The following is a 14,588-nucleotide window of genomic DNA, read 5'->3' as shown; positions in this document are numbered from 1 at the left end:
CGTGTAAACGTAATAGTGGGCGCAAATCAAACCTGAATGACAGAGATCGTCGTACGCTATCACGAATTGTGTCAAAACAACATAAAACTGCGGTGGCGAAAGTGACTGCACAGGTCAATAGCCATATTCGACACGCAGTATCTACCGACACTGTCCGCCGAGAACTCAAAAAATCTAATATTCATGGACGAGTTGCTATACCGAAACCATTAGTGACGACAACCAGCTCCAAGAGGCGTAAAACATGGTGTCAGGAGCATAAATCCTGGACGGCTGATCAGTAGAAACACGTCATATTGTCCGACGAGTCAAAGTTTTTGTTATTTCCAATATCGGGCCGGATTTACGCGTCTAGAACGCCAAAAGAAACCTTCAAACCTAATTGCTGGATCCAACGGTTAAGCATGAAGGTGGACGTGAGATGGTGTGGGCAGCTATATAATGGTATTCTGCTGGTCCCATCATTACTCTCAAAGGCCGTGTTACAGCCAACGATTACGTGAACAGTTTAAGTGTTCCCAAATAATGATGTCATATTTCAGGACGATAATGCACCTATTCACACGGTCAGGACAGTACGATCGTGGTATCAGAAGCGTGCATCTGAACTGCAGCGTCTTACCTGGCCAGCACAGTCCCCGGACATGAACATTATCGAACCCTTGTGGCCGGTACTGGGATGCAGACACCGGAACAGATTTCCGCCTCCCTGCTGACTACAGGAGTTAGAAGAGATTCTGAACGAAGAGTGGCAAAACAAAAAAAAAAAAAACAAAAAAAAAAGGCTCTGAGCACTATGCGACTTAAGGAGTGGCATAACATTCCACTGGAGACTATACAATCATTACATGCCAGTATTCCATAAATAACTGCAGCTGTATCACGGGTAAATGGGGGTCCAACCCCTTATTAATAAACTATTCCCAAGTAACTACAGGTGTTCACATTAGTTTTCCTATTCCCTGTATATAAACAATGTAGGAGAAATATAGGAGTAGAGAAGTGAAAGAGTGTTGTGGGACATCGTTAGTGGGATAGAATGTACGGTAACTTGTGAGGTTTATGGTTACATGGGATGGGCGATGGGATACAAAACCTGCAATAAAGTGGACATTGGTTTTCTGCTGTTAAGAGCAAAAGAAACTGGTACAAAAGCCTACTCTCGTGTAGGACCCCGCGAGCAGGCAGAAGTGCCGCAACACGACGTGGCATGGATTCGATTAATGTCTGAAGTAGTGCTGGAGCAAACTGACACCATGAATCCGTAATAATACGAGAGTGTGGAGATCTCTTCTGAACAGCACGTTGCAAAACATCCCAGATATGCTCAATAATGTTCCCGTCTGGGGAGTTCGGTGGCCAGCGGAAGTGTCTAAACTCAGAAGAGTGTTCCTGGAACCACTCTGTAGCAATTCTAGACGTGTGGGTTGTCGCGTATTTCTGCTGGAAATGCCTTAATCCGCCGGAATGCACAATGGACATGAGTGGATGCAGGTGATCAGACAGGATGGTTACGTACGTGACACGTGTCAGAGTCGTATGTAGACGTATCATGGGTCTCATACCATTCCACCTGCACACGCCCCCCACTATGACAGAGCCTCCACCGGCTTGAACAGTCCCCTGCTTACATGCGGGTTTCATGGCTTCATGAGGTTGTCTCCATAACCGTACACGTCCATCTGCTCGATACAGTTTGAAACGAGACTTATCCGACCAGGCATGTTTCCTGTCATCAACAGTCCAATGTCAGTGTTGATTGATCCAGGCGAGGCGTAAAGTTTTGTGCTGTGCAGCCATCAAGGGTGCACGAGTGGTCCTTCGGCTCTGGAAGTCCATATTGATGATGTTGAATGGTTCGCACGCAGACTTTTGTTGATGGCCCAGCACTGAAATCCGCAGCAATTTGCGGAAGGATTGCACTTCCGTCACGTGGAACGATTCTCTTCAGACGCCGTTGGTCCCGTTCTTGCAAGAACTTTTTCCTGCCGCAGCGACGTCGGAGGTTTGATGTTTTACCGGATTCCTGATATTCGCGGTACACTCATGAAATGGTCGTACTGGTAAATCCCCACAGCATCGCTACCTCGGACAGTCTGTGTCTCATCGCTCGTGCGCCCACTGTAACACCACGTTCAAATTCTCGACAGGATATCGTTCGACAGGATAGCGGCCGTGCTACATGGCACGAGCTAATGCCTTAACACCGGAATAAATCCGAACGACATAAATTGATAAGCAGTTATGCTGAATCCGAACTGAAATAAATAAATGGTTTTAAAATATCATGTTGGTACTCAAACCTACAAGTACAACATTAAGACTCACGACAAACAATTTCAACAACGTGTTCTCATCTCCCGGTTTTTGAACAAGCAGTAAAGAGATAAAACTTTAAATTTACTGCACATTGAAGTAGAAAGGTAATTTATGGTGCTGTAGTCAGTTTCCGTTCACCTATGCATGAGCAAGTTATGAGCTTCCATTTTACCAGCGTACAGGAAAGTGGTCCCGTGCTGCTCGCGTGGTAACCTCAGCACTTGAACTACGCTTCAGCATTGTAAGTAAGCTGAAATGGTCTCAGCCAGTTGTTCATTCATTGTAGAATCTACAAAACAACATGGACCTCCACCGGACAAATGGTTTCTCCTAACACGACTCAAGCAAGTAGCATTCAACAGATCCCGGAAGAGATCATTGAACATTATTTGCCGTTCTGTAACCTACGAACGGTTCCCGTAGTCGAAAAAGAAACTGACTCCAAGAGATATAAAATTGCTTCAGTGGCCATGAAAACAGGTTGCTGCATTCCTTCCACTAATAGCAAGTGATTATAAGAGACTAGTGTGATTTATTGCAAAGTTAATTATAGGAATCTGCCAAAAGGAAAATATAATGAGAAGAAATGAAAGTACCAGTCGAAGAGGCAACTTTCACGGCGTAGGGGGTAGGGTGAAGTTCGAATGGTATCATAGGGTTGAAGAAGGTTTCGCTGATGACGAAGACATGCATATGATTTTGGAAGAAGCTGTGCACGAATAAAGTTTTGTTTGTTGATCGGGAGAAGATATTGTACTGCCGTCGTCCACAGTGTAAAATTTGGAGAGAGATATTGTGTGAATGGGATTTTACGATTGTATTTAAACTCAAGTCTTGAGGTGATTGAAAACCAAATGAACTGGGATGTAGCAGTTGGCAGCTTGGGTGTTGAGATGAAATACAGCTTAGGCAGTAAGTATATTTGTTAGATGGCGTGTTGTCTGTAGAATAGATGAATATTTGAAATGACAGTAGTTAGGAGTCTTCTGATGTCTTCAGAAATGGGGCTTGGCGGAAGGAATTGTTGCGACCGCCATGGACATCAATATGAGTGATTGGAATTCAAACTTTTGTTTGGTTCGTTGAAGTTTAGCCTTACTTTTCGGGAAGCAAATAGGATGAGCCAAGTTAAAGATGGAACGTCTAAGAGTAGACGTTAAGTCTTGACATTATTTGAAGAAGTTTTATTGTTGTCAAGTGGCAAGGGCTTTATATTCTGTTGCCTAGTGGTGCATTTTTGGCATTGCTGGATTCAAGGCATGATTCTGTAGTTTCAGCTTTGTGGCTGCGATAACTAGTCCGGGTTCTAAGGAAGATCTGATGATCTAGGTGGGGTAACTGCAGTGTAAACAGTCAGACGTTTTGTATGAAGGAGATTCTGTGAAGAAGATTTGGACCAAGTAAAGTAAGGTCAGAGTGACTGTTAGTATGGGGAACCTTCTAATTTCAAGGTCAGGTCAGTGTGGGAATTGAGTTCGGACTCCGCCGGCCGGGGTGGCCGAGCGGTTCTAGGCGCTACAGTCTGGAACCGCGCGACCGCTACGGTCGCAGGTTCGAATCCTGCCTCGGGCATGGATGTGTGTGATGTCCTTAGGTTAGGTAGGTTTAAGTAGTTCTAAGTTCTAGGGGACTGATGACCTCAGAAGTTAAGTCCCATAGTGCTCAGAGCCATTTGAACCATTTAGTTCGGACTCCATCTCCTATGATGGTATTACAGAGGCAAACCCTCTGACCGCATTGATGAGGGTAGGGGGCAATGTGGAGGTTTGGGCTGCTTGGAGCAAGTGTCTCTAGGGAAAGTGTGACGTTTACATGATGATCGAATGTGATATGTGAAGCTTTCAAGGGACATATGGTGTGGAATGATCTGGTTGGTGGGTAAGAAAGAGACACATCAGTGGGCTTGGAATACGAATATTTTTAAATTCAGAAATTTGCTGTAGGGGCAGGAAACGAAGAATGTTTGGCTCAGAGTGGATGTGGATTGGTTCTGAATTGCTTCATAGACCATCCCTTCCATACTATCGTGCTAACATGGAGTTTTCTTAGCATGTGGGGTAAATGCAGTTTCTACACTGAGAATTTTTTTGTGAGGATTTGCGATGGACGGTGTGGCAGAACTGTGACAGGTAATTTGTGTCGGCTGGGTTTAGAAATGGAGACGATTGTTGTGCAGATTTTACCATGTTGCTCAATGATGATAATGTAAATGCTGCTACTGTTGGTGATGCTTATGTTTATAATGATGCTGCTGAATATGCTGCTGCTGTTGATGTTGATAACGATGATGATACTGAGGAATGTGGTACTGGTTCGATGCACGCTCCTGCTCATGGTGAAAAAGCTACTCCATTTCAGGACCTTGTTTTTGATGATGGCTATGGTGTTGATGCAGAGGGCAATTCGCTAGGCGATGGAAAGAGTAGCAAAGCAAGCTATTCTCGACGGTAGGTAGAGGTTAGTGTTCTTAGTGTTTGGAACAGCAGATGGACGACAAAATTATATGGTGGAACAAGGTTGATGGGCCAAAGAAGGAGCTGTGGCGTTAGGGATGACTATCCTGAGGATAGACAGGAAGGCCTTTAAGAGACCTGCATATTGATTACGACCGCCCATGACCAACGGGTGAAGACTAAGGCGAGTTGCTGAAGCAAAACTATATAGCGAAGGCAGTAGTTGGCCCACCCTGCGGTGACAGGATGGACGAGGTCACACAACAACAAATAGAAATTCTCAACAAGACCGGAGCAACCAAGCGGCAACTACTGAACTAGCACAAGAGATTCAACAGATGCTCTGTTCTGTATTGTTATTTCATCCCGCTCGCCGCATACAGGCGGATGGTGGCCTTTACGTGACCAAAAAGCTGGAAATATACTTAAAAACCAAACAATGTACTTAACGGTTGAGACGTTTACCACTGTTTTCAAAACGTATAACAAAGATGAATTTCGAGGTTGATTTTTACGGAAAATGTAGTCGTAAATTTGTAGTTTAGATTAGAAACAAGAAACAAAAAGTTAAATTACAAATGATAAAAATATTTTTAAAAGACGCTGCAGACAGGTGATTATCTTAAAAATGGTCACTGTACTTTCACTAAGTCTGCAGACTGCACTGGAGAAACAGTTTTGGGAAGTGGGATGTTACGGGTTCCGTGAGGTTGTAAGCTCAGTGGAGGCGAAGGAAGCTGTGAGGTGAATGATAGGAAGATAGAAAGGGAGGAGCGATTTGCAGAGTAGTCAGAGCCTAAAAACAAAGACGTCAAGTATGTGACAGACTGAACGAGGCCCCTGAGATGGGTTGAAGTAGGTGGAGAAGAATAATAGTTAACAGGATGGATAAACATGGATGACAAGTGGTAACGTAACTGCGATAGTAAGCACTAAACTATTCAGTTTACCTGTAACTGACTGCTACTGAAAACTATGTAGACACTAATTCCTCTTTGGAGGTTACGGGTTATCTAAAACTCTATTCAAAAAACCATATTGACGTCAACCAATACAGAATCAGGCATAATGCTATCTACTGTACTGTTATGTGCCAGTGACACCTATTAAGAGGGTGATTAGTTGACTGTACGGGCGTTCAGTGGCAGTACATTGCATCAGTTAATTTTATTTCACGCTAGTGAACCACCCCAGCTTCGCACAGGTAGCTCTAAGTATCTATTGGCGGACTACTTGTTTATAATACATGGCGCTCTCTTTCAGAGCTATACCACGTATCGCTTTTGGAAGGCGTTTCAAAAGAGTGAGTTAAAGCCTGATGTTCTCGAGTTGCAGCAAGTCTCTCCTCACGATCTTCGTTGAATTCCTGAGACAGCATAGTCCTTCATCTACTACATCTACATATATACTCCGCTAGCCACCAAGCGGTGTGTGGTGGAGGGCACAATTCGCCCGAAAGTCATATTTCTCCTCCATTACCCCCCACCCCCCCCCCCACCCCCCCGCCGCCAACCATCCCTCTGTTCCACTCGCGGATCGTGCGAGTGAAAAACGACTGAACGCCTCCGTACGAGGTCTAATTTTCCTTATCTTTGAATGGTGATCATTGCGCGATTTGGAAGTTGGTAGTAATAATATATGCTCTTCATCCTCGGTGAAGATCGGATTTCGGAATTTAGTGAGCAGCCCCTTCTGTTTAGCGCGCCGTCTATCTGCAAGTGTGTCCCACTTCAAACTTTCTATGAGAATTGTAACGCTCTCGCGATGACTAAATGTACCAGTCACGAATCTTGCCGCTCTTCTTTGGAAATTCTCAATTTCTTGAATCAGGCCCAACTGATAAGGGTCCCATACAGACTAACAATACTCTAAGACTGGACGAACTAACGTATTGTAAGCTATTTCCTTTGTTGAAGGACTGCATCGCTTCAGGATTCTACCAATAAACCGCAATCTAGAGTTTGCCTTACCCGTTTCTTGTAATCTGATCATTCCGTTTTAGATCATTTCGAATAGTCACACCCAGATACTTGACGGATGTTACCGCTTCCAAAGACAGGGTATTTATTTTGTACTCGTACATTAATGGGGATTTTCGCCTTGTTATACGCAGTAGGTTACACTTACTAATGGCCTCCCATCGGGTAGACCGTTCGCCTGGTGCAAGTCTTTCGAGTCGACGGCACTTCGGCGACTTGTGTGTCGATGGGGATGAAATGATGATGATAAGGACAACGCAACACCCAGTCCCTGAGCGGAGGAATTCTCCGACCCAGCCGGGCACTTACTAATATTGAGAGATAACTGCCGGTCGTTACACCACTCATTAATTTTCTGCAAATTCTCATTGATTTGTTCACAACTTTCGTGTGATACTACTTTCCTGTAGACTACAGCATCATCGGCAAACAGTCTAATGCCGCTGTCAATACCATCAACCAGATCGTTTACGTAAATCGTAAAAAGCAGAGGATCTATTACGCTGCCCTGGGGCACACCCGAAGTTACGCTTGTTTCTGTTGAAGTCACCCCGTTCAGGACGACATACTGCCCACTGTCTGTTAGAAAACTTTCTATCGAACCGCATATGTCATCGGATAGACCGTAAGCGTGCACTTTTTGGAGCAAGCGACAGTGCGGAACTGAGTCGAACGCCTTTCGAAAGTCGAGAAATGTGGCATCAACCTGGGAGCCGGTATCTGGAGCCTGTTGTATGTCATGCACGAAGAGTGCCAGCTGTCTCTCGCATGACCACTGTTTCCTAAAACCATGCTGGTTTCTGCAGATGAGCTTCTCAGAGTCTAGAAAGGTCAACACAAAATACACTCCTGGAAATTGAAATAAGAACACCGTGAATTCATGGTCCCAGGAAGGGGAAACTTTATTGACACATTCCTGGGGTCAGATACATCACATGATCACAGTGACAGAACCACAGGCACATAGACACAGGCAACAGAGCATGCACAATGTCGGCACTAGTACAGTGTATATCCACCTTTCGCAGCAATGCAGGCTGCTATTCTCCCATGGAGACGATCGTAGAGATGCTGGATGTAGTCCTGTGGAACGGCTTGCCATGCCATTTCCACCTGGCGCCTCAGTTGGACCAGCGTTCGTGCTGGACGTGCAGACCGCGTGAGACGACGCTTCATCCAGTCCCAAACATGCTCAATGGGGGACAGATCCGGAGATCTTGCTGGCCAGGGTAGTTGACTTACACCTTCTAGAGCACGTTGGGTGGCACGGGATACATGCGGACGTGCATTGTCCTGTTGGAACAGCATGTTCCCTTGCCGGTCTAGGAATGGTAGAACGATGGGTTCGATGACGGTTTGGATGTACCGTGCACTATTCAGTGTCCCCTCGACGATCACCAGTGGTGTACGGCCAGTGTAGGAGATCGCTTCCCACACCATGATGCCGGGTGTTGGCCCTGTGTGCCTCGGTCGTGTGCAGTCCTGATTGTGGCGCTCACCTGCACGGCGCCAAACACGCATACGACCATCATTGGCACCAAGGCAGAAGCGACTCTCATCGCTGAAGACGACACGTCTCCATTCGTCCCTCCATTCACGCCTGTCGCGACACCACTGGAGGTGGGCTGCACGATGTTGGGGCGTGAGCGGAAGACGGCCTAACGGTGTGCGGGACCGTAGCCCAGCTTCATGGAGACGGATGCGAATGGTCCTCGCCGATACCCCAGGAGCAACAGTGTCCCTAATTTGCTGGGAAGTGGCGGTGCGGTCCCCTACGGCACTGCGTAGGATCCTACGGTCCTGGCGTGCATCCGTGCGTCGCTGCGGTCCGGTCCCAGGTCGACGGGCACGTGCACCTTCCGCCGACCACTGGCGACAACATCGATGTACTGTGGAGACCTCACGCCCCACGTGTTGAGCAATTCGGCGGTACGTCCACCCGGCCTCCCGCATGCCCACTATACGCCCTCGCTCAAAGTCCGTCAACTGCACATACGGTTCACGTCCACGCTGTCGCGGCATGCTACCAGTGTTAAAGACTGCGATGGAGCTCCGTATGCCACAGCAAAGTGGCTGACACTGACGGCGGCGGTGCACAAATGCTGCGCAGCTAGTGCCATTCGACGGCCAACACCGCGGTTCCTGGTGTGTCCGCTGTGCCGTGCGTGTGATCATTGCTTGTACAGCCCTCTCGCAGTGTCCGGAGCAAGTATGGTGGGTCTGACACACCGGTGTCAATGTGTTCTTTTTTCCATTTCCAGGAGTGTATGTTCCATGGTTTTACAACAAATCGATGTTAGTGAAACTGGCCGGTAATTATGTGCATCCGATTTTCTACTCTTTTTGTACGAGTAGATTGTTATGACCTGGGCCTTCTTCCAGTCCCATGGAAATTTCCGCGGTTACAATGATCTCTGATAGATGATGGATAAGAATGGTGCTATATTTGTAGCATAGTCAACATATAATCTTACGGGGATACCGTTTGGGTCAAATGCCTTCCTGGCGTGTAAGGATCTCAACTGTTTTACAATCCCAGATACACTAAACACTATGTCAGCCATCCTTGCCTTTGTTCGATAATTGAAAGGGGCAATGGTGATGCAGCCCTCTACCGTAAACGAGTTTTTGAATGCTAGATTTAGAATTTCGGCTTTCTGTTTATCATCATCAGTTACATCACCCGTACTGTCAGCCTTTTGGCAATTCTAGTGTACTGAGAAGAACTCGAATGAATTCTGTGCATTTTTATTCGGGAACTAAACGAAATAAAAATGTAATAAGCGGGCACCTAAATCATAATACAAACTCAGTAAGTTTGTATTTCGCACCCACGAAGCCAAATATAAATAAAACCTGTGAAAGAAAACAATGCAGTTCAGTTAAATTTTTAATACACAAAGTGAAATCAGCAAATCCGTACATTCCAGCCAAGTAAATTCAATGTTAATTAGTATTCGTGAAAATAAGATTGTGGCGCTAAATTCTGTCACTGTCATAAATTTCCGAAAATTCTTCTGTCACTGAGATAAAAAATGTAACTGCGCCAACCTATGGGTTCCTTGGTGTACTACGAAACTAACAGCGTCATCTATTACTTCATTGGCGTACTACCTCGTGATTATCGTGTCAGTGAGCGAAACATCCAAACTACTAAGCTGAGCAGACTTCTAAAATTTTTAAATTAGGATATTTTTTTCCATGTTCGGATTTTGATGAAACACAGCCAACACAGGGTGCTTCTGTAAGAGCGTGCAAAAATTTAACAGGACATAGCGAATGCTCCAAAGAAAAATTTGGGGTTGGGAACCTGGGGTCGTAGAAGCCAGCTTAAGGAGATATCGGAGTACACTTGTCTATCGCTTTGTCCAGAATTAATATTTTCCAGTTTATTTACAACTAACATGCGTACAATTCTGTGTTGTTTATTTACATGTACATTCGTTATTTCCTGCAAGAAAACAAGGAGGACGAGCCTGATTACTAGGCAGTTATGATGCATGCTTTGTTTACCTTACTTGTCCATAAGGTGGCTCCGTTGTATTGTATTTGCATTGTCCCAAGACAGAACATGCTATGAATAAACGACAGACCTATTCATTACTCAGTGATATTCAGAGATGTACAGTTCAATAAGCTGGAGCGGTAGCGGTGACGTTTCTCAGAACTCACTGACCTGCACCTTTTGTATGGGGAAGTACGTTGCAATGCTCTCGCTGTTGAAAGGCTGTCCAGCGAACGATTTCCCAACAGGCTTCATCCGTTAGGACGAGTATTTATTTCTCTCGATCTGGTTCATTGAAAAGAAGAAACAAGGGAGGTGGCAACATGAGACCACTCGCACACCTGATTCTGAAGAGAAGGTGATGGAACATGTTATAGCGTACCACACTACAAGTACTCGTCGTATTGCACGTGAAATGGCGCTGCACTTACTAACGCATAGCGAGTACTCCACGAACAACAATTACACCCATATCACCCACAAGGAGACCATGCAATGCTTGTGATTGTCTTTGCACCAAAGGTCGCAATGTGTCAGTGGTTGTTCCAACAATGGATTGATCGACCAGTTTTCCCCCAAATCATGCTTGTTTGGTGACGAGGTCTCATTTGATCATGATGGTATTCCGAACAGCAGGAACAGCCATGTGCAGTATGAAGAAAACCCTCACGTTGTAGTAGAGTCACACCATCAAGTTCGTTTTGCTGTGAATATCTCATACGACATTGTAGGCGACAGTCTCATTGGACCTGATCCTCTACCTGACCATCTGAATGCCCACCTATACTTGAGGTTCGTGCAAAAAGTTCTACATGAGAACGTACGTTTGGCTGTTCATAAGAGGATGTGGATACAACATGGTGGTGCACAGCCACACTTTAGCGTGGATGTCTGCAGCCATGTCAGTGCTGTATTTCCTGGTCACTGGATTGGAAGGTAGGTCCTATTCCATGGTTTGCGAGGTCACCTAACCTGAATTCCTTTGATTATTTCCTATGGGGATATTTAAAGTCAGTTGCGTACGAGACCCCAGTGGATTCGGAGATACAATTAGTTCCCAGAATTGATTCGAAACACACCGGAGATATTAGCCAGGGTGCATCAGAATCTCATTCGCTGATGTAATACCTGCACTGGGGTTGATACCGTCAGTGTCAGCATATTTTGTAAGATACAGTACAAATGGTATATTCATTGTGTCATTGATGGTATTTGCAGTTAACTGAAATTAATGCAAATAAAAAAGTACACAGCAGTGTGATTTTATTCCTGTTATCTCCTTAAGCTGGCTTCTCTTACCCCAGGGTCCCTACCACCACTTGAAAATTCGTTAGTAATTTTGGAGACTAGCGTGGCAAACAGTCAACAGAGTTTTTTGAAATAGTCTGTAGTATTCTGTTGCACTCCTTACATCGCCTGCAGTCAGTTTCTGCAAATATTTGCAATGTACAGACACGACTATTTTGCAGTTTTATTGTTATCGTAGAACAGATTTCGAAGTTTGAGGAAGAAACATTTGTAGTGAAAGTACTTGCCAAGATACATCTTGATTCAATTTTTAGTAAGTTATAAGCAGTGTTATATATGTGAACGACAGTAGTAATTATTTGTGATGAAAATGTTTCATACTCAGCAACATTTTCCATGAGGCATGCTATGTGTTTTGCAGCACTATTTCCTTTGCACAATGTGGAAAGTTTCGAGAGTTTGGATCGCAAATTAGTGATTTGCTCCAGAAGTTATAAAACAATGAAAGTGGACTATTTATTTCCGTGGTGATGTCTATGAGATACAGACGGCATCTTCAATATATCCGGTCTGTGTCCAGAAATTTACCACGTTTAAAGTCATTTGTGAGACGACAAACGAACTGAGTTATCAGCAAATCGAAATAGATGTGTTTGAAAGTCATAAGCTGTTTGGTCCAATTTCCTGTTTGATATTAAATAAAAAGTTAGTACACGAGGAGTTTATTACCTACAAAATCATTTACTCTAACGAGCCAAACATAATGATTACTGCCGCAGTGTGAGTGAATGCCGCCAGGTAGCATTGAAGAACCGAGACGCGGTAATGAAAGTATATTAACGGAGAAGAGACGAATGGGATATCATTCAGCAGCTAATGGCAAAATTAACTGACATAAGCGACTTTAAAAATGGGCAGATTGTTACGGCCCAGTGGCTGGGTATGAACGTCTCGGAAACCGTTAACCTGGTCGGCTGTTCGAGTGCTGTTGTCGTGAGCATCCACCACTCAATTTAGAACGTAGAAATTAGAGTCTTGCCCGCTTTGCAAACCAAGATAGATAGAGATCTGTGACAGATCTGACGACAGAGTAATTCAGGGCACATCGTTCAGCGCATATTGTTAAACACGGAGCTTCGCAGTACATGCCCCCTGCATGTTCCCATCTTGACCTAACGATAACGTGTCTGGGCCCTGGACTTATAGAAACGCACTACCTAGTCGAATAAATTACATTTTTGTTGTTACACTGGATTGATATCGTATCTAGACGTGAAGTTATCCAGGCGATTGGGTGTCTAAATGTGCATCGCGTCACAGACGCAGACAAGTTCGGTAGAATTATGCTATGGAGGATGTTCACCTGAGCATCCTTTGAACATTTGGTAGTAACTGAACGCGCCATGACAGCTTTTGAGTACGTGCACGTTATTGGTTTCATCACCTATGGCGATGACATCTTATAGTAGAATAATGGCCAGTGTCACAAAGCCATAATCATGCTACTTGACGTGATGGTATGGGACACCACTGACTACACAACACGATCACCTCTGATTTCCTTAGACGGTAATTAGGGCACTAAGCGTGTATTTATGACTGTGTCATGTCTTAGAGACTTTCATGACAGTATCTTTCAGCAAGATATGGCAACACAGCACATTGCCCTGACTGTTCTTACCTACTTCCATCGAGAAGCTGTTCGATTGTTGTTGTGGCCAATAGTTTCATCCAGTCTCCCGAACACAAAAAATCTGGTCACAGGTTGCTGAGGGAGTCGCGTGCCACCACTCATCAGCCCCTGCGACTGTGATCTCTGTCAAAGAGCTAAAACAGCACGGAATGGTATTCCCATATCTCTGATTTAAGCTCCGACTAACTTCATACCCACAAGGGCCAGAGCCGACATTGCTGCCGGAGTTGGTGGCCTTTGGAACCCTGTATACTCCCATATAATCTTAAAATTCAATCATTTCTCCTTCCTATTGTACTGTACGCGCACATAACTAAAATTACTTCGTTTACTATCATCCCTAGATTTACAGTTTTAATAACCATTAGTGTAGGTATTCTCTACAGATCACACCGAATTCAGTCAGAGTGCTGAATATATTCAGCGCTCTGAATGAATGAATTTACATGCTACAGAAAAATGCAACTGTCTTATGAACGTACTTCATTTGCAGGAGTTTGTGCCAAATAAAATCTTCAGTTACTGTGGGAAAGTTTAACAGACCTTAACCATGTAAGAAACAAAGGACATATAAGTTACGCTTAAAATTTTTTAAAAATGAAATAGTGCAGTACCTCTACATAACGTTAGGGCTCCTTCTATAAGAAAAGTAATATGATGTAAACGCACGTCGTTATGTTCCAGGTACGCAGGTGGCGAGCAGTCGCGGTCGTGCTACATGGAGTGGCCAGACGGACACTACCCAAAATCTCTCAGCGATTATGTGTGAGTAACAGCTTTGCAAATGCGCCCTTCGCAGTGTGGTACCTAAATGGTTTCTGATGTTCTAGTGCCCTTGACAGAAAAGGCAATAGATGTTTCTGAAAGCTCTGGCTCAATCACCGAGTTCGCACGGTTTAGCATCCCACAAGTTGTCGAACAAAAAGCCTTCTCCAAAAAATTACGAGGTTACAATTGTATAATGTATATCCCACACTCTTATGCTTAAGTATTTACTCATCTGACTGCCACAATGCTCTAATTCATTCCGTAGCATCCTTATTTCCCAACGTTTTGAACTCTCAGTACACCTAATTCTCTATTATACAACATTAGGGCTATGCTAAGCCTTCGTCTTAACGTTTTTACCATGTTTGTTATTTATCCTAAATAGCTTTGAGGGAGTCATAGTCACTTTAGTTTATATTGTAAACATTTTCCGCAAACAACACTGTGCTAACGTTTGTTTTCTATAGTTTTCAAAGCGGTGTCGCAGTATCGCAGAAATGACTGATTCGTACTTTAAGGTACACCCATCAGATGAAGCTTATCCTGTTGTGGTCACTTGTTGTAGAATTATTTGATGGGTCCTGTCTAGAACTGTAAAAGTACCGTAGGCTATAAGTAAGCGT

At 44.4% G+C, this 14,588-nt stretch overlaps 1 protein-coding gene across 1 annotated transcript in view; it reads left to right on the top strand.

Moving 5' to 3' along the window:
• The window catches only part of LOC124722577 (tachykinin-like peptides receptor 86C), a 315,719-nt gene that overhangs the window by 150,589 nt on the left and 150,542 nt on the right, over positions 1 to 14,588 (top strand). The window contains exon 3 of the mRNA XM_047247716.1: positions 13,882 to 13,962. Coding sequence (XP_047103672.1) covers positions 13,882 to 13,962 — 81 coding nt within the window. The remainder of the gene's footprint in view (positions 1 to 13,881; positions 13,963 to 14,588) is intronic.

Source organism: Schistocerca piceifrons, chromosome X, assembly GCF_021461385.2.
Source record: "Schistocerca piceifrons isolate TAMUIC-IGC-003096 chromosome X, iqSchPice1.1, whole genome shotgun sequence".
Taxonomy (NCBI): Eukaryota; Metazoa; Arthropoda; class Insecta; order Orthoptera; family Acrididae; genus Schistocerca; species Schistocerca piceifrons.
The sequence above is the reverse complement of the archived record's forward strand: the minus strand, read 5'-3'. Positions and strand labels throughout refer to the sequence as shown.